Source organism: Dama dama, chromosome 14 (genome assembly GCF_033118175.1).
Source record: "Dama dama isolate Ldn47 chromosome 14, ASM3311817v1, whole genome shotgun sequence".
NCBI classification, from domain to species: domain Eukaryota; kingdom Metazoa; phylum Chordata; class Mammalia; order Artiodactyla; family Cervidae; genus Dama; species Dama dama.
Genome location: NC_083694.1, coordinates 73,381,372 through 73,399,424, shown reverse-complemented (window position 1 = coordinate 73,399,424; position 18,053 = coordinate 73,381,372). Strand labels below are relative to the sequence as shown.

Genomic DNA, 18,053 nt, shown 5'->3' with positions numbered 1-18,053 from the left:
GACAGGCTACAGTCCACGGGGTCACAAAGAGCTGGACACGACTAAGCAACTAACACACATACAAGAAAGCATAAAATACCAAACCCGGATTTAACTATTCTTAAACTTTTACCATATTTGAATTGCTTTTAAATAAATGACATATTTCTGATAAAGTTCAAGCTTCTTTAACACCACCTCTACTTTGACTGTATCCTTCCATTCTATGTTATTTTGCCACAGGAAATAGTTCCTTCTTTTCTGGTGGACAATCCATTTTAAGGCTTCTACAATAACATGCATGTATTTATAAACATCGTGTCCTTTCTTAACAGTTACATACATCGTACTGTATGTTTTATCTGGTGACTGTATTTGCTCACTGCTCTCATCTAGCACCTGCCCACACTGAGAGCTACAGACCGATCAATCCCGCCAACTGCGGCAGGACATGGTGTACAGAGTCCCCCTGCCCATGTTCTGCTGGCCTACGCCCACACTGATACAAATCTAGAAGTTTTCCATTTTTGTTACCCTAGCAACGTTGAATTCAGTGAACACTCTTGAATGTGTGTCTAGTTGTGCAGATTTGGAAATGCTTCTCGATTTGGAAATGCTTCTCTTGGGTGCATACGTATATACATGGAATTTCTGGGTCAAGTGCAGACATTCTCGAGAATAATATTCATCAATTACAATTACTGACTACGTGTGTGTTCCAGGGACTTTGTGTAAGTGCTTTACTTGGATGATCTTTTGTGTCTTAACTCTGTAAGGTAAACACTATCATTATCTCCATTTGGATGACGTCACTGAAGCACAAGAACTTTAAAAACTGGTTGAAGAGTGCATGGTATTAAGAATAACTATCACAATTTGAAACTTCTAAATCTAGTTCCAAAAACTAGACTCTTAACCACCATACTGTACTATTATGTCTTCCTAGGTTTAATTTTATGAAATGCTGACAAACTCAGTTTTGGCATTTTTAATTGTTTCCCAACCTAGGATGTGTAAATGGTATCTCATTATTTTTTAACATATACTTTATAGTCATCCTTATTCCACAGTGTTCTCAGCCATCAACACAAAATGCTTCTAACTTGATCGGTGCTTTAGTTTTCAGGAAATGGAAAGAAGCTGTTTGAGATTGAGAGCAATTTGGATTTCCTTTAAGGTTACTACTCCCACCATGAAAAAAGATTTAAGTCAGAAGCTCAAAGTGAGGACCGTGCCTAGAACATACCTCCACCTGAACCATCAGGCACCTCTGTCGTCTGAGTTTGACGACATAGCCATAGACATCCACCTTGTTCTCCGCCTCCAGGCCTTCCAGCATGGCATCGATCCCGATGTAGGTGCCTGTGCGCCCAACACCAGCACTGACAAAGCAAATGAATGGAGGAAAATGAACAGAAAAGCCCAGAAGTGCCTCCCGTCTCCCTCCCCATCCCACCCCTCTAGGTGATCCAGAGCCCCTGTTTGAGTTTCCTGAGCCATAGAGCAAATTCCCGTTGGCTGTCTAGTTTACATATGGTAATGTACGTTTCCATGTTACTCTCCCCATACATCTCACCCTCTCCTCCCCTGGCCCCACGTCCATAAGTCTATTCTCTCTCTCTGTTTCTCCATCGCTGCCCTGTAAATAAATTCTTCAGTATCATTTTTCTAGATTCCATATATATGTGTTAGAATACAGGATTTGTGCTGAGGTTTGACAGAAAACAGCAAAATTCTGTAAAGCAATTATCCTTCAATAAAAAAATAATAATAATTAAAAAAAAAAAAAGCCCAGAAGGGTTAGTCAGGGGAAACATCGTAACCTTCTTCTCATAGACCTTCTGGAAGCAACAGCTGCCAAAGGGGAGGGTGGCCCCGACAGACCCATGGGCGCGGGTGTGAACAGCCCTGGTGCCTTGGGGAGGTCTTCACGTACCTGCAGTGCACCACGATGGGGCCGCTGAAGAAGTTGCTGAAAGCGTTCACCCTCCTGCGCAGCTTGAGGAGCAGGTGAGGGTCTTCGGGGACCCCGTGGTCCGGCCAGCTGGTGAACTGAATGTGAGTCACTGCCCTTGCATTTGCTTTTTCTTTTCTCTAGTCAGGAGATAATATTTCTTTTAGATGATTTTTCTTTTTAACTATGGAAAGTAAGTAGGTAGAAGGGAGGGCCAGTACAAAACACTTCTCATGCAAGTTTTTTTTTTTTTTTTTCATTCATGATTGCATTTTCCTCTCCAAAGAACAACTAGGAATTGAGACATCATGCAGGGATGGCATGCACTAACAGGTAAGCAATTACTTACCAGGAAGGTAAGTAACGTATGACAAGTGTAGCTGAAACTGCTAGGAACTTTCATGCTGCCAAGCCCAAAACAAAGTAAAAACACAAGAACGCACACACAAAACCAGGGGCTGGTGGATGGGACTGAAAAGAAATAAAGTAAAAACCACTCTCACAACAGCTTGGAATACTTCTTCTTGGGTAGCCAGACAAATAGGACTATCATCATAGGAAGAAAGTCTGATTAGATATTTGACTAATGCTGTATTTCTCATATTAGAAATATCAGTTCAGACAGTAGACAGAGAACTTGGGAAAGTCAGCTCCAGATTACTGCTCATGCTTGTCCCAATTTCAAGGCAAGCACTAAAAGACGCATGATTCATAATCTCTAACCAAGTATGAAGAGGAACTGTCAACGTGGTTGGATGTCATTTTCAGATCGGAAGTAACCGAGCTAATGAGGAAGAGTAATGTCAGACTAATCAATGTAACCAGATTGGTGTCGGCCTCTACACATCACCCCGATCTATGACTGGTCCTTCCTGGCTCCAGTGCATCATATATTCTGCCATGAACCACTGGCTTCACAGCCCTCCCAGGTCACAGTTGTTAGTTGTTAGTGATGCTGTAAGACTTTAGAAGGCCGTAGGAGAAATAGGCAACTGGTATTTTTTTTTTCTTGCACAAAATGTATCTAGATCATATGGAAATACAATTCAGATTACTGAGAAAACTTTCAATAAATGGAATTGAGACAAACTATCAAACTTCTCTATGTGTGTACATGTGTGTATTATTCGCTCAGTCGTGTCTGACTCTTTGGGGCCCCAAGGATGGCAGCCCGCCAGGCTCCTCTGTCCATGGGATTCTCCAGGCAAGAATACTGAAGTGGGTTGCCATGTCCTACTCTAGGGGATCTTCCCAACCTAAGGAATCTCAGTATAAAGATCTCCATTTTTAATACCTTTATTAAGATATTTTCACATTCCTTTAAACAGTAAAAGTTTTTATTATAGTTGTAGAGTTGTGAAGTCATCACCACTAATTATAGGGTATTTTCATGACCCTACAGAAAAACCCCATACAGATTAGCAGTCATCTCTATTCTTGCCCCAACCCACCTCAGTACCAAACAATCACTAACCAACCTTCTGTCTCTGTAAGTGTGACTAATCTAGACTTTTCAGATGAGCAGAATCATATAATAATTAGTGGGAAGATCACCATTTTAACAGGCCACACTGACCACTTTTTTCTGACCTAAATATTTTCTCTCTCCTACACAGTTAGAACTTTAGACTTCTTACAGTAGTCTCTATGCCATTGTATAAATATTCTTTCCATGATGGTAATAAACCTACTGAGACTAAGGACCATTTTTATCACTCATTCAATAATTTGGTCATTCATTTAACACAATTAATGAGCTCTTTCCATTGCAAGGGTCACAACATTATAAATACTTTGGATGCGATGTGGACAAAGATTATCTTCACTGTGACTTACTTGACCTTGGTGGCTTATTGTTTTAACCAACTCTTCCCCCATGTAGTTCATTAAAAATAAAATTTCCAGGTATATTTCAATGTCTCACATTGACTATTCCACAGTCACATTTTATACTAACAGTATGAAGATTAAAATTCTATCAAAACCAAACTCACATTTCCAACGGTCAGCTTCTGAATGATGTAATCCGGGCATCTTTTGTGCTCGTTGATCTCCACAAACACATCTCCATAAACCCGGCTGCCCTCTTCCATTGACGGCCAGTACTCTGCACACTTGTTCTATGTTTAAAAAGCCATTGAGCATTTAAGTTTCTCATTTAAATGAATTTGTTCATTAAACACTCTTTGTAAAACAAAACAAACAAGAAATGTGCTCTTTGAATGTCTCAAAACATTTTTCCGTCCCATTTCACTGGGATGCTTGAAAAGTATTCCATTTCCCATGAAGTGCCCAGAAGGTTTTCCTTAATTCTACCCAGCAGATGATCTTCCCAGGCTTAGCTGCATATTAAATGGGGACGTGCTTGGTGGTGAGCAAGAAATTCTGTGGTTGCATGTGGTTAATTTCAGGCTGTGATATGCGGAGGTTTTCAGGCTTCCTAAAGTCATGTTACATAAATTACCATCTATCTCCCCAAGGTCAGCATGAAGGTCAATGTGTTTCAAGTATTCACAAGTACTTGTGAAACCAGCTCATAGAAGTGTATTGAACTTGAAATAATACTGGAACAAAACAGGAATCCCATGGGAGTCCAGCAATTAAGCAGAAACATTTAAATTTTACTCCTATATACGTAGATTTGTATCCTCAGTTGTGAAGTCATGTCCGACTCTTTTGTGACCACATGGACTGCAACCTGCCAGATTCGTCTGTCCATGGAATTTTCCTGGCAAGAATACTGGAGTGGGTTGCCATTTCCTTCTCCAGGGACATATATTTATATATGTACATATTTTATCCTTCTATAGGTATGAAAATTGAAATCAAATGTTCAAAGAGAGAACTGTCTGTTTTGTCATCAAGCACATACAGATGTGACGTTTTGAAATGCAGTCCAACCCTCTCTTTTCCTAACATCCAGCCTCCACCTGGTGAGTCCTAGACCTTCACCCTGAGAACCTTCTGGGTTCCTACCTTGTTCCCTTCTTCACAACGAGTGACCATGACAATAACCGTGGCTTTCTGCTCCCAGATCATCCTCCAGAAATCATCCACAGTCTCATCCCTGGGACCTAGGCGGTAAACAAATAAAAACTTGTAAGAAATACCCTTTTAAAAGTGCTAAAAAGAAATTTTTCAAAAAGAATATCAGACTACCAGAGAAATTACCTTGTGCTGCAATGTATTTCCTGGGTTCTTTGAAACCCTGCTCAAGGCAGACAAAAAGAAATATCATTTACTGAATGTTCAATTATTCATTTACATGCAGAAGTGTGCAGTAAGGAGGTTGCTTCAAATCTGTCATTTCTTGAGTGTGTATTTTCCTGAGCAGTTTCAAATTATAAGGGGGAGTTTATTAACTCATGATCAGTCATTTAACTGTGCCAAACATATTAACATTTACAAACAATATCCATGACTGCATGTGTCTTTGTGATATACCCTAAACAAAGCTGAAAAGTACGTAGGTTTTAGCTCCATCTGGGATGGTGCAGCAATTTATAAGAGTAATCAGGCATCCCTACATTTTATATCCTGTCAAGCTTTAAAGCGCCGTCTGCCGCAATTTAATCCTCCTTACCAGCCATAGAGTAACTTCGGGGATTTTTACTCAGTTTCTTTCAATAACTCATCCTGAGATTAGCCTCAAACTTCTGCCTTTTATCTAGTGCCAGGATATACCAGTGATGGTCTAGAATCAGCCACATTATGTATTGTCTACAGATGTGTAGCCATGGGCTTCAGAGCTGAGGAGCTTTCACAGAGGTGGCGTACCCTGTAAAACCCCTAAAGTTGCTATCTGGCCCCTTACAGAGAAAGCCTGCCAATCTCTGCTTTCACAGAGTGACATTTTATGTATCCAAGATATATATTTTAGTTAAATTAAACATCATACAGAACAGTGTGAATATCATGGCAACATTTTTGGATAAGCGGTGGGCAACAAATATTGCTGTCTTCTGGTTTGTGTATAAAGAAATTCTCAGTGGATAAATAGGAAAACTGTGGCGGTGGTTTAGTTGCCAAGTCGTGTCCAACTCTTGCAACCCCACAGACTGCAGCCCGCCAGGCTCCTCCGTCCATGGGATTCTCCAGGCAAGAATACTGGAGTGGGGTGCCACGCTCTCCTCCAGGGGATCTTCCCGACCCAGGGACTGAAGCAGGTTTCCTGCATTGCAGACGGATTCTTTACTGACTGAGCCACCAGGGCAGCCCCAAAACAACACGAAGGTTACCTTCTGAGATGGGTGGGTGTACTGCCTACATGGCGGGTTGGGTGGGAGGGAGTTTTTATAGTGTCTCTGCATTTTTTAATTTATTTTGTATTGCGGTATAGCTTATTGACAGTGTTGTGTTAGTTTCAGGTGTACAACACAATGATTCAGTTATACATAGACGTGTATCCACCCCCATACAAAACAAAAAGTTGAAAAAAAGAAAGGTGTTCCTATTTCCTGCAGGGACAGTAAAATAACCCGGCACGCTCAAGAATAGCAGTAGCAGCATTAGTCACTCTTTGCGCCCCCGCAGACTGCAGCCTGCTAGGCTCCTCTGGCCCTGGGGTTCTCCAGCCAACACTGCAGTGGGTTGCCGCTGCCTTCTATAGAGGATCTTCCCGACCAGGGATAGAACCCAGGTCTCCTCTGCGGCAAGATAATCTATGATAAAAACTGAAGTTTAGGATTAACATATATACATTAGTATATATAAAATAGATAACCAATAAGGTCATGCTATATATTCTGTAATAGTTTCTCTGTTTTTATACTGCTTAATTTTTTTTAATTTTGTGTGATGCATTACTTACTTAACAATGGTATAATAAATTACAATTTTAAAATATTTTGGGTAAATTAACCATGTACAATATCCTCAGACATTGACTAACTAAACAAGGGCAAAGTAACAAATTACCCAGTGCCTTCCAGTCCTCACCTCCGTGGTGAGGTGCAAAGGCAGGATTCTTATGAGAAATACACACACAGATAATTTAGGTGATATATAGCACACGACAGGCACCAGAGTGTTTTGATTCTTATTATCATTTTGTTGGGAGAGAAAAATCCTATATCACCTAGCAGTGATAGTAAATAATAAATAACTGTTCTTGCAAATATTAGTGATGTTGTTGTTTATACCAGTGACATTGATGGGCTTCCTTCAAAGCATTTCAAATAATATTTCTAAAAACTTGCCATGACTGGACATACATATATGTTTAGCTGACTCACTTTGCTGCACACCTAAACTTACACAACACTGTTCACCAACTACACTGCAATAAACTCTTTAAAAACATAAAAATTTGCCATGACAAAGATGGAGCTGAAGAGAATGTATAGACACAAGAAAAATGAAAATGGTCAGTGACAAAATGGTGAAGCTGTAAAACCCTGGCCATTATGACTTCTTACTCACATCAATATAGCTGGCATTTATATAATTTGATCCTGGATCTCCATTTATGTCAGAGAGTTCAACACGGTTGTAGTCATCTGCTCAAGGAAAAGGAATATTAAATAAGTGAAATAAAATGAATAATCAAGTAGCCTAAATGTATGGGAATCCAATTCTCAATGAACACTTACAGGGAAGGATATCAACATAGCGGTTTTTGTTCTGGTTAAAGGATTTTCGAGCATCCTTGATGGAAAACTTGCTAAATACCCGTGGAATGCTCTGAAAGACACAAAGATCCTTCGGGTCAGAGCAGATTGTAGAAAAACCACTTCCCCTCACCACTTATCGTTCTGAACAAATGAGACATGCTGGTACGTATTTCCTTTACCCTGGTGAACAAGCTGCATATGGTAATTGAAATGAACATTATTAGGAATTATGCAAAAAGCCCTCTTTAAGAAAATGAATGATGGACTACTTGGAGAATAAATCCCATGAGAGCAAATTCAGCAGGAATTGCTCTGCCACTTTCAGATTCATTGTAAAACACACTTGGATAATTATCTGGAGCACAAGGACACATCAGCCAAATGTGTTTCTGGACACGACTTCATAACTAGTACTCATTCACTGAAGCAGCGTTACCTAGTTTTACGGCGACACATCTCTCTACTGGTCTGCAAACACCTGATAATAATAGCTGCTTTGACTCCACTGCACCATAATGTGGGATAAACTATCAAGGCCAACAGCTACACAACACATTTAAGATGGGTCACGTTGGTGATGGAGTAAACTTTCTCGTCTTATGGCGAGAGGAGCACCCACCTGAAACTCAGCCAGGAAGAGCCTTGCTTCATCTGCGATCTTCCGCTTGTAAGTCTCCAGCAAAACATCTGCATGGATGGGCTCCACGTTCATCAGCTGCTTCTCATCATCTTTAAACACATTAAAGGTTCATGGCTGGTATCACATTTCTCTTTCCCACGTCCATACACATTTCATTAGAAGCAAATCTTGGGTTAAGCCCTGAGTGTTTTTCCTTCTCACACACAGTCCACCTGGAGCATCTCGCTCACACAGAGACTCACCTGTAAACCTGTGGCATCTAAATTTGGGGCTCTAGCACTCTTCTGGTCTTTTATGTATTAATCTTTCCCACTAACTCTCAGGTCTTCCACCCAGTTATCCCAGAAGGACCCCAAACTCAAGATGTTCAAAGGCATCTCCCCTTTATTCTAGCATCTCAAATCTCAGCAAATGGGACCACCACTCCCAAAGTCACCTAGCAAGCAAACTTCCAAGTGACCCACGATTTCTCCCTCCGTCCTTACATCCAACAGGTCACTGTGTACCTTCCACATCTTCTGCCCAGGGTCACGCTCGGGACCCCTCCTCATCCACATGACGACCCCTCTCCCTGCCTCCAGTCTGTACCCATCCTGACTGACTTTTGAAACTGCCACAAATTCATCTTCTGATCCACAAATATGAGCATACAACTCCACTTTCTCCAAAGCTCACACTACTGTTTGTACTCCATAGTCTACAGGTTAAAGTTTCACTGGTTAACGTGATATATGAGCACTTTTTATAGTATCATGTGACTCATCTCAGCCACAGTTTTCTACACCCTTGCTCTACATCTTAGGCACGAATATTCGCCAAGTGCATCACAAAGGTTCCCCCCATGCCTCCATTCACACTGTCTTCTCTGCAGAGAATGTCCCTCCTCACTGTCTATCTGCAATAACAGATTTCAGGCCAAGTATCACCACTGTAAGGAGATCTAGGGTTACATTTCTTTGTTGCATTATATGCACTTTATGACAATTACTATACTTACCTATATTGTATATTTTTAAATTTTATCTAAGTTATTGTGAAATATTGTAAACATATAAATAAGAGAATGTGATGACTACCCTTATACTCAGAACTTGTCTTAATGTCATAATCTTGACTGTAAACAGACTGTGTTCATTTTTCACACCACCAGTGTATGAAACTCAATATATACCACACTTGCGGAATAACTTACTAAAGAACAAGATATATTAAAGTAAATAGCTATAATTGCATATGGATACTGACAAACACTGCTTCAGAATCTTAAGAGAATATAAGCTGTGACACATGTTGAAAGTTATGTTCCTCCTCCTATCCATGTACATCTAGCAGCATTTCTTTTAGTATCCATGTTAATGTCCCCTATTTATTAGATGAAGAAAAAAGATGTCCATTAGGCTTATATTTAGCTTTTTGACTGTGGAAATCTTCTATCCCATCACAACTATCAAACTGTCCATGTACAGCTGTTCTTTTGGATGGTTAGAGCTCCCTGGCATTCATTCATTCTGACCTAGGGCCACCTTTGAGGATGTATAGCATTTGGATAAGTTCTAACCACTCCAAGGGGCAATCTGTGGCAACTCTGAGATAAATGCTCCTGGACCCCTTCTGAGACAAGTTAAAACCAAACAGAGGACTTCTGAAATGTTTCTTGAGTATGCAAAACCAAATCATTTTCTTTATTATAAACACAGTTTCAACCTCTTAACCCCATCCCCTTTTTACTGGATCAAAAAACCACATTTTTAAGGAGAATTGAAAAGTTTAAAAAAAAAAGAGAGAGAGAAAAGATGAAATGTGCTTTCATCTCCTAAGTCAGGTTGTGACCTTTTGTCATGTTTGTCCATGTGTCTTTAGTGGGAACGGCCCCCATCCCACCCTTGCAGGGACGTGAACACACTTGCCACCTCCCTGTCTGTGTGTCTGTGTGACTTTCCATCTGCTCTTCCATCACTCTCTCCTTTGTTGGTCTAATGGTCCCCCACCACCTTAGAAGACCTAGCTTCTTGCCTTCTGCATAGACAACCTTCTATCTTCTGTCTCTCTACAGCACCATACACACGCCATGATCACGGCGCCCGTCCAGTTCTGTCACAGTTGTCCACAAGTCTGTCTCCCTCCCCTAGACCCTAAGATTTTAAATGCAGAGTCTCTGACCTGTCACGGCCATAGTTTCAGGCACGCTTTGAGAAGGTACAGATCCTTGCTGGTTAAATAAATGCATCAATGAATTTAAACTTTATCATAAGGGACGTCCAGGTTAGATTTTTACAATGTTGAATTATTATATAAAACAAGGCAGATATTTGCCAGTGAAAAAACGTGCACACTTACCCCTTTCAACTAGCTCCTGCTGCTCATCTAAATTGCTGTAAAGATAAGAAATGTAAGTTTGCATACTCTTAAGAAACAGAATTCAGTTGGCAAGCAATTTATATTTAATGAACGTCTTGAGGGAAGGAGGAAGTAGAGATGGGGAGGATCAAAGGGAAAAGGGAAGGGGGTAAGAAGGCAGAATGGGAGGGGAAGGAGGAGGAAAGTAGGGGAGGAAGGAACCACCCATGGGTGGTTAGTCAGTCTCAGAGAAGCGATCGCAATTTTTTATTTGGAACTTCTTGATTTTCATAAAGGGTAGTTGTTCCTGGCCAGAGGAATGTACATGCTTCCCCATGTACTTCTCTCCACTGGCACTTCTGGATACCTATGACCCACTTTGCACTAAAAGAACAGATACATTCTTTTCATTGGTTGTTACTAAAGGCAATCTATCCCATTATTAGTGAACATAGAAAAAAATAATGTTTCATATAAACCAATAAGACCATAGAAAAGTCTTTCATCAAAGGTTAGTGATGTCCTAGACTTCTTACTGTCATCTCTTAATTCCACTTAATGGGTTCCAAGTTGGCCTCATAAATGGGACTTTCATTATTATAACTATTATTATTATCTTTTCATTTTAAAATCAACTCTTACCTGGATCTTTTCTTATGCAGATCATAGATTTTATAGAGAACAATGAGCAGGGCTATTGATGTCACAATAATCAGAAACACCAAAAATATGATGACTGCTTTAACATTATCTAATGAGAAGAAATGAGAAGAAATGAGAAATGAGAAAGAACACATGAAGAGAGCATACTACATCAAATATGTTGCTGGATTCTTTGAGAATCACTTCTAAAGTACCTACATTTTAACATTTTCATTTCTTTTGTAGTTTTAAAAAAATATACTTTTTATAATGACAGCAAAGACAGGATGCTTCTGATTTTGTAAGTCTTGCCCATATCTCTCCCATTTATTGGTTCAGAACCAGTAAAATATTTCATATTTTAAGAATGCATAGACTATAGAAGAGCAATTCTCTTCCTTTCTACTAAATAATGTCCATTTACGAGACACTATCATTTAGATTTAACTATCTTTCTTTTGGTCACTCCATTTTGAAGGACTCAAAGAGGTAATCTAGTTATAATTCTCATAGATAACCTCCTATAGTTTAACTTTATGTGCAAAACTAGCTAGCTTCTTAAGGGGATCAGAAAGGTCACTGCCCCACATGAGATAAACCTGCTTATTGAGGTATAAAATCAATTAACCACAGGATAAAATTATTTTAGTCTACACTTGATATTAGACTTATCCTGACATGAATTTTCACAAAGGTTTAATGTGAAATCACGTCCTTTCTTGGAGGAAGGGCAGAGAAAAGAGACTTTATTGGAAATATCTCTTGTCCTGAACAAGTAGGTAATACTGTTCATCTATGGTGAAAGTCCAGTGAAATAACGTGGAGACATCAGCGCGTCAGTCCTGGATACAGACTGCTTGGGTTCCCAGCCTAGCTCCACCACTTCCTGGCTGGGACCTTGGCCACAATGCTCATTATCTTTGTATCTCCATCACTAATTAGTAAATTGAGGCTAAGTTTGATTCACAGTAGACATTTAGCATAGTGCCGGGACATAGTCACTATTAATTATTCACTATTCACCCAAAATATTTTGGGTCTTAGTGTGTGCCACTGATTTAAGTATTTAAGATGTCTCAGAGAACGAGACAGACAAAGATCCTTGTACTCATGGGACTGACATTCTGGGAGGAAAGACAGGTAACAATATACTCTATAAACAAGCGAACAGTGAAATAGATTGGAAGATGATGAAGACTGGAGCGTCAGCTACACGGCACTGGAGCAACTGTAAGGAGATACCCCACGTCCAAGGGCAGAGAAGCCCCAGCAAGATGGCAGAAGGGGTGAAATCACATTTAGAATCAAACCCCATTCCCGCCAGAGACTCTCAGAGGGCAGACTGAAAACCACAATCACAGAAAACTAACCAATCTGATCACATGGACCACAGCCTTGTCTAACACAGTGAAACTATGAGCCATGCCGTGTAGGGCCACCCAGACAGACGGGTCATGGTGGAGAGTTCTGACAAAACGTGGTCCACTGGAGAAGGGAATGGCATACCACTTCAGTATTCTTGCCTTGAGAATCCCGTGAACAGTATGAAAAGGCAAAAAGATAGAACTCCCCAGGTCGGTAGGTAACCAATATGCTACTGGAGATCAGTGGAGAAATAACTTCAGAAATAATGAAGAGATGGAGCCAAAGCAAAAACAACACCCAGCTGTGGATGTGACTGGCGATGGAAGTAAAGTCTGATGCTGCAAAGAGCAATATTGCATAAGAACCTGGAATGCTAGGTCCATGAATCAAGGCAAATTAGAAGTGGTCAAACAGGAGATGGCAAGAGTGAACATTGACATTTTAGGAATCAGTGAACTAAAATGGACTGGAATGGGTGAATTTAACTCAGATGACCACTATATATGTTTCTGTGGGCAAGAATCCCTTAGAAGAAATGGAGCAGCCACCATAGTCAACAAAAGAGTCCGAAATGCAGTACTTGGATGCAATCTCAAAAATGACAGAATGATCTCTGTTCGTTTCCAAGGCAAACCATTCAATATCATGGTAATCCAAGTCTATGCCCCAACCGGTAACGCTGAAGAAGCTGAAGTTGAACAGTTCTATGAAGACCTACAAGACCTTCTAGAACTAACACCCAAAAAAGATGTCCTTTTCATTATAGGGGACTGGAATGCAAAAGGAGGAAGTCAAGAAACACCTGGAGTAACAGGCAAATTTGGCCTTGGAGTACAGAATGAAGCAGGGCAAAGGCTCATAGAGTTCTGCCAAGGGAAAGCACTGGTCTTAGCAAACACCCTCTTCCAACAACACAAGAGAAGACTCTACACATGGACATCATCATATGGTCAACACTGAAATCAGATTGATTATATTCTTTGCAGCCAAAGATGGAGAAGCTCTATATAGTAGCAAAAACAAGTCTGGGAGCTGACTGTGGCTCAGATCATGAACTCCTTATCGCCAAATTCGCTTAAACTAAAGAAAGTAGGGAAAACCACTAGACCATTCAGGTATGACCTAAATCAAATCCCTTATGACTATACAGTGGAAGTGACAAATAGATTCAAGGGATTAGATCTGATAGACAGAGTGCCTGAAGAACTATGGACGGAGGTTTGGACATTGCACAAGAGGCAGGGATCAAGACCACCCCCAAGAAAAAGAAATGCAAAAAGGCAAAATGGTTGTCTCAGGAGGCCTTACAAATAGCTGCAAAAAGAAGAGAAGTGAAAAGCAAAGGAGAAAAATAAAGATACAGCCATTTGAATGCAGAGTTCCAAGGAATAGCAAGGAGAGATAAGTAAGCCTTCCTCAGTGATCAATGCAAAGAAATAGAGGAAAACAATAGAATGGGAAAGATCTTGTCAAGAAAACTAGAGCTACCAAGGGAACATTTCAAGCAAAGATGGGCACAGTAAAGGACAGAAATGGTATGGACCTAACAGAAGCAGAAGCTATTAAGAAGAGGTGGCAAGAATACACAGAAAAACTATAGAAAAAGATCTTCATGACCCAGATAATCACAATGGGGTGATCACTCACCTAGAGCCAGACATTCTGGAGTGCAAAGTCAAGTGGGCCTTAGGAAGCATCATTACAAACAAAGCTAGTGGATGTGATGGAATTCCAGTAGAGCTATTTCAGATCCTGAAAGATGATGTTGTGAAAGTGCTGCACTCAATATGCCAGCAAATTTGGAAAACTAAGCAGTGGCCACAGGACTGGGAAAGGTCAGTTTTCATTACAATCCCAAAGAAAGGCAATACCAAAGAATTCTCAAACGACCACCCAATTGCACTCATCTCACATGCTAGTAAAGTAATGCTCAAAATTCTCCAAACCAGGCTTCAACAGTACATGAACTGTAAACACAGATGTTCAAGTTGGATTAGGAAAGGCAGAGGAACCAGAGATCAAATTGCCAACATCCATTGAATCATTGAAAAAGCAAGAGAGTTCCAGAAAAACATCTACTTCTGCTTTATCGACTATGCCAAAGCCTTTGACTGTGTGGATCACAAACTGTGATCAAACTGTGGAAAATTCTGAAAGAGGTGGGAATACCAGACCACCTGACCTGCCTCCTGAGAAATGTGTATGCAGGTCAGGAAGCAACAGTTAGAACAGGACATGGAACAACAGACTGGTCCCAAATAGGGAAAGGAGTACGTCAAGGCTGTATGTTGACACCCTGCTTATTTAACTTCTGTGCAGAGTACATCATGAGAAATGCTGGGCTGGATGAAGCACAAGCTGGAATCAAGATTGCTGGGAGAAATATCAATAACCTCAGATATGCAGACGATACCACCCTTATGGCAGAAAGTGAAGAGGAACTAAAGAGCCTCTTGATGAAAGTGAAAGAGGAGAGTGAAAAAGTTGGCTTAAAGCACAACATTCAGAAAACTAAGATCATGGCATCTGGTCCCATCACCTCATGGCAAATAGATGGGGAAACAGTGGAAACAGAGACACACTTTATTGTTCTGGGCTTCAAAATCTGCAGACAATGACTGCAGCCATGAAATTCAAAGATGCTTACTCTTTGGAAGAAAAGTTATGACCAACCTAGACAGCATATTGAAAAGGAGAGACATTAATTTGCCACCAAAGGTCCATCTAGTCAAAGCTATGGTTTTTCCAGTATTCATGTACGGATGTGAAAGTTGGACTATAAAGAAAGCTGAGCACCAGCACCAAAGAACTGATGCTTTTGAACTGTGGTGTTGGAGGAGACTCCTGAGAGTCCCTTGGACTGCAAGCAGATCCAACCAGTCTATCCTAAAGGAGATCCATCCTGAGTATTCATTAGAAGGGCTGATGTTAAAGGTGAAACTCCAATACTTTGGCTACCTGATTTGAAAAACTGACTTATTGGAAAAGACTCTGATGCGGGAGGAGAAGGGCATGACAGAGGATGAGATGGCTGGATGGCATCACCAACTCAATGGACATGAGTGTGAGTAAGCTCCAGGAGTTGGTGATGGACAGGGAGGCCTGGCGTGCCACAGTCCATGGGATTGCAAAGGGTCAGACACGACTGGGTGACTGAACTGAACTGAACTGAGAAGGTGAGGAGTTAGCTGGCCAGGTATCTGGGGGATGCCCGTTCAGGCACCGGTGTGATTAGGTGTGAGCCTGGAGGCAGGAACACACCTAGCATAAGGAGCAGCAAGAATCCCCTGAGGCTGGAGTCGGCTGGGGGAGGGATGGGCATCAGGAGGTGCCAGCTGAGAACGTGGCTGGGAGGCAGCAGAGGGCAAGGGTAAGACTGAAGGGGCTTGTAAACCATCTAAGGTCACACTGGAGTGTGTGTTTGTTGTTTTGCTGCACCAATAAACTTGTAGGATCTTAGCTCCCCAGTCGGGGTTTGAACCCACACCCTCCACAGAGAAAGCACAGAGTGTGAACCACTGGACCTCCAGGGAATGCCCGCTGACCTTGGTTTTTGAGTTAAATGTGTACCACCAGCAGGATTTTGATTAGAGGAGTAATAAAGTGTGACTTGGGCATTATACAGATTTTTATAACCCCCTTGTTGAAAGTACCATCATCCAGGCAAAATATGAGATGAGGCTGGCCACGCTGGTGTTAGGAGAAAGAAATCATACAGCACCACAATCACTGAAGACCACGAAGGCTGTGTGGAGCAGCCCTCAAGGGAAACAGAAGCTCAGTTTGGCATCTGAGAGTCTGAAAGGACAGGCGGACACCCAAGGGGAGGTGCCAAGTAGGAAGCCGGCTAGAAAGGATCTGAGACTGGGCAGAGGGCCTCCAACAGACAGCTGTTGCTTAAAGCTGTGAAGACTGAACGATTAACCCGGAAATTAAAAGTGGATAGAAGTCCCAAGACTCAGTCCTGAGACAATCGGGATTAAAAAGTAGGAGGAAAAGATGCAGCCGGCAGAGGGACTCGCAAGTGAAGCAGGATGAAAGGGGCGTTGCTGTTGGCAGGTGTGCGGGTGAAGAACTAGGGCGGCAGCGGAAGAGGAAGCAGGGTCAGAAGAGAGATATCGGCTGCTGCTTGTTTGCTTTTGACAACGGCCTGCCGGCGAGACCTGCCCAGCCGTGGAGGGAAACGGTGACCCAGGAGAGAAAGAAGAAAGCTGGTAGTCATGGACATTGGTTCCAGGATCAAGGGATTCCTGAGTACTGGCAAAACAGCGATTATGGTGATGGATTACGAATTGACGTTGGGCGCGGTGGGAGTACTAAAGGAAACTGGTCCTGAATATTCATTGGAAGGACTGATGCTGAAGCTGAAACTCCAATCCTTTGGCTACCTGATGCGAAGAACCGACTCATTGGAAAAGACCCTGATGCTGGGAAAGATTGAAGGCAGGAGGAGAAGGGGACGACAGAGGATGAGATGGTTGGAAGAGGATGAGATGGTTGGATGGCATCACCGACTCGCTGGATGTGAGTTCGAGCAAGCTCTGGGAGTTGGTGATGGACAGGGAGGCCTGGTGTGCTGCGGTTCGTGTGGTCGCAAAGAGTCAGACATGACTGAGAGACTGAACTGAACTGATGGTGGGAGTGGAGGACCTTTATCTTCATCAGGGTTCACGACCGCTGCTGTGCCGCTGTGCTTCCTGAAGATGGGCCGAGACCTAGCGTTCTTACTCTTGTAGGTGAGGAAACAAATTCAACCCTCCTAAATCATGTTTCTAAGGCAATACATAAATTATCCGTTTGAGGTGGGGGTGGGCTGAGAAGCCTGGGTGCTTTGAAGGAAATAGGTGGTGAGGAGAATTTCCAGATAGTGCCCAGGGTTTCCAGGTCTTGGTTATCTCATCAACCACCAAGGTAGGCACTACGGTGAAGGAACTGTGCAGAGCGAATTCCAGCCTCGAGCCAGCGGGGACTTTCCCGCTGGAAGATACCGAGACTGTTCTGGGTGAGCATGACCTAACCACGACCCTTAGGCACTGGAAGGACTCCCCAGGCTGTCTGGAGCAGGTCAGGTGGAAAGAACACGAGGGGCTTCTGGGAGCTGACTGCAAGCCCTGGTCCCGGAACCCCAAGGAAATCAGGTCAGCGGTCCCACCACAGCAAGAAATAGGATTCCGCCAACCTGGATCGATCCTGGAAGCATTTGTATGCATATTCTCCAGATAAAAACTCATCCTGGCTGACATCTAGGTTTCAGAAGACCCAGTCACATGGAGCTGGAACTCTGACTATGGAATTGTGAGCTAATAAGTCAATGGGTGTGGTGTGAAGCCACTGGTTTAACCCATTAGACGGCAAGAGAAAACGAATACACAGCCATCTCTTGTGCTTTTGGCTGGAGACAGTCTGTGGAGCTGAGGGGGAACAACTCCTCCCTGCCCTGCTCCCCTCCTCTGCCCGAGGCTGGCCCTGGCTAACTCTTGAGCAGACCTATTTTCTCTCGTTTGCTGTTAAGTGTGTCCAGGTA

The 18,053-nt window shown here is 42.1% G+C and overlaps 1 protein-coding gene across 5 annotated transcripts in view; it reads right to left on the bottom strand.

Moving 5' to 3' along the window:
- Positions 1–18,053, bottom strand: part of PTPRC (protein tyrosine phosphatase receptor type C) — a 121,307-nt gene that overhangs the window by 15,513 nt on the left and 87,741 nt on the right. For all 5 annotated transcript variants that reach the window (XM_061161090.1, XM_061161092.1, XM_061161091.1 and 2 more), the window contains 10 exons: positions 11,165–11,273; positions 10,523–10,557; positions 8,165–8,274; positions 7,525–7,615; positions 7,355–7,431; positions 5,105–5,141; positions 4,910–5,007; positions 3,928–4,053; positions 1,916–2,073; positions 1,226–1,361 (listed from right to left, as the gene is read on the bottom strand). In XM_061161090.1, the coding sequence (XP_061017073.1) occupies positions 1,226–1,361; positions 1,916–2,073; positions 3,928–4,053; positions 4,910–5,007; positions 5,105–5,141; positions 7,355–7,431; positions 7,525–7,615; positions 8,165–8,274; positions 10,523–10,557; positions 11,165–11,273 (977 nt within the window). The remainder of the gene's footprint in view (positions 1–1,225; positions 1,362–1,915; positions 2,074–3,927; positions 4,054–4,909; positions 5,008–5,104; positions 5,142–7,354; positions 7,432–7,524; positions 7,616–8,164; positions 8,275–10,522; positions 10,558–11,164; positions 11,274–18,053) is intronic.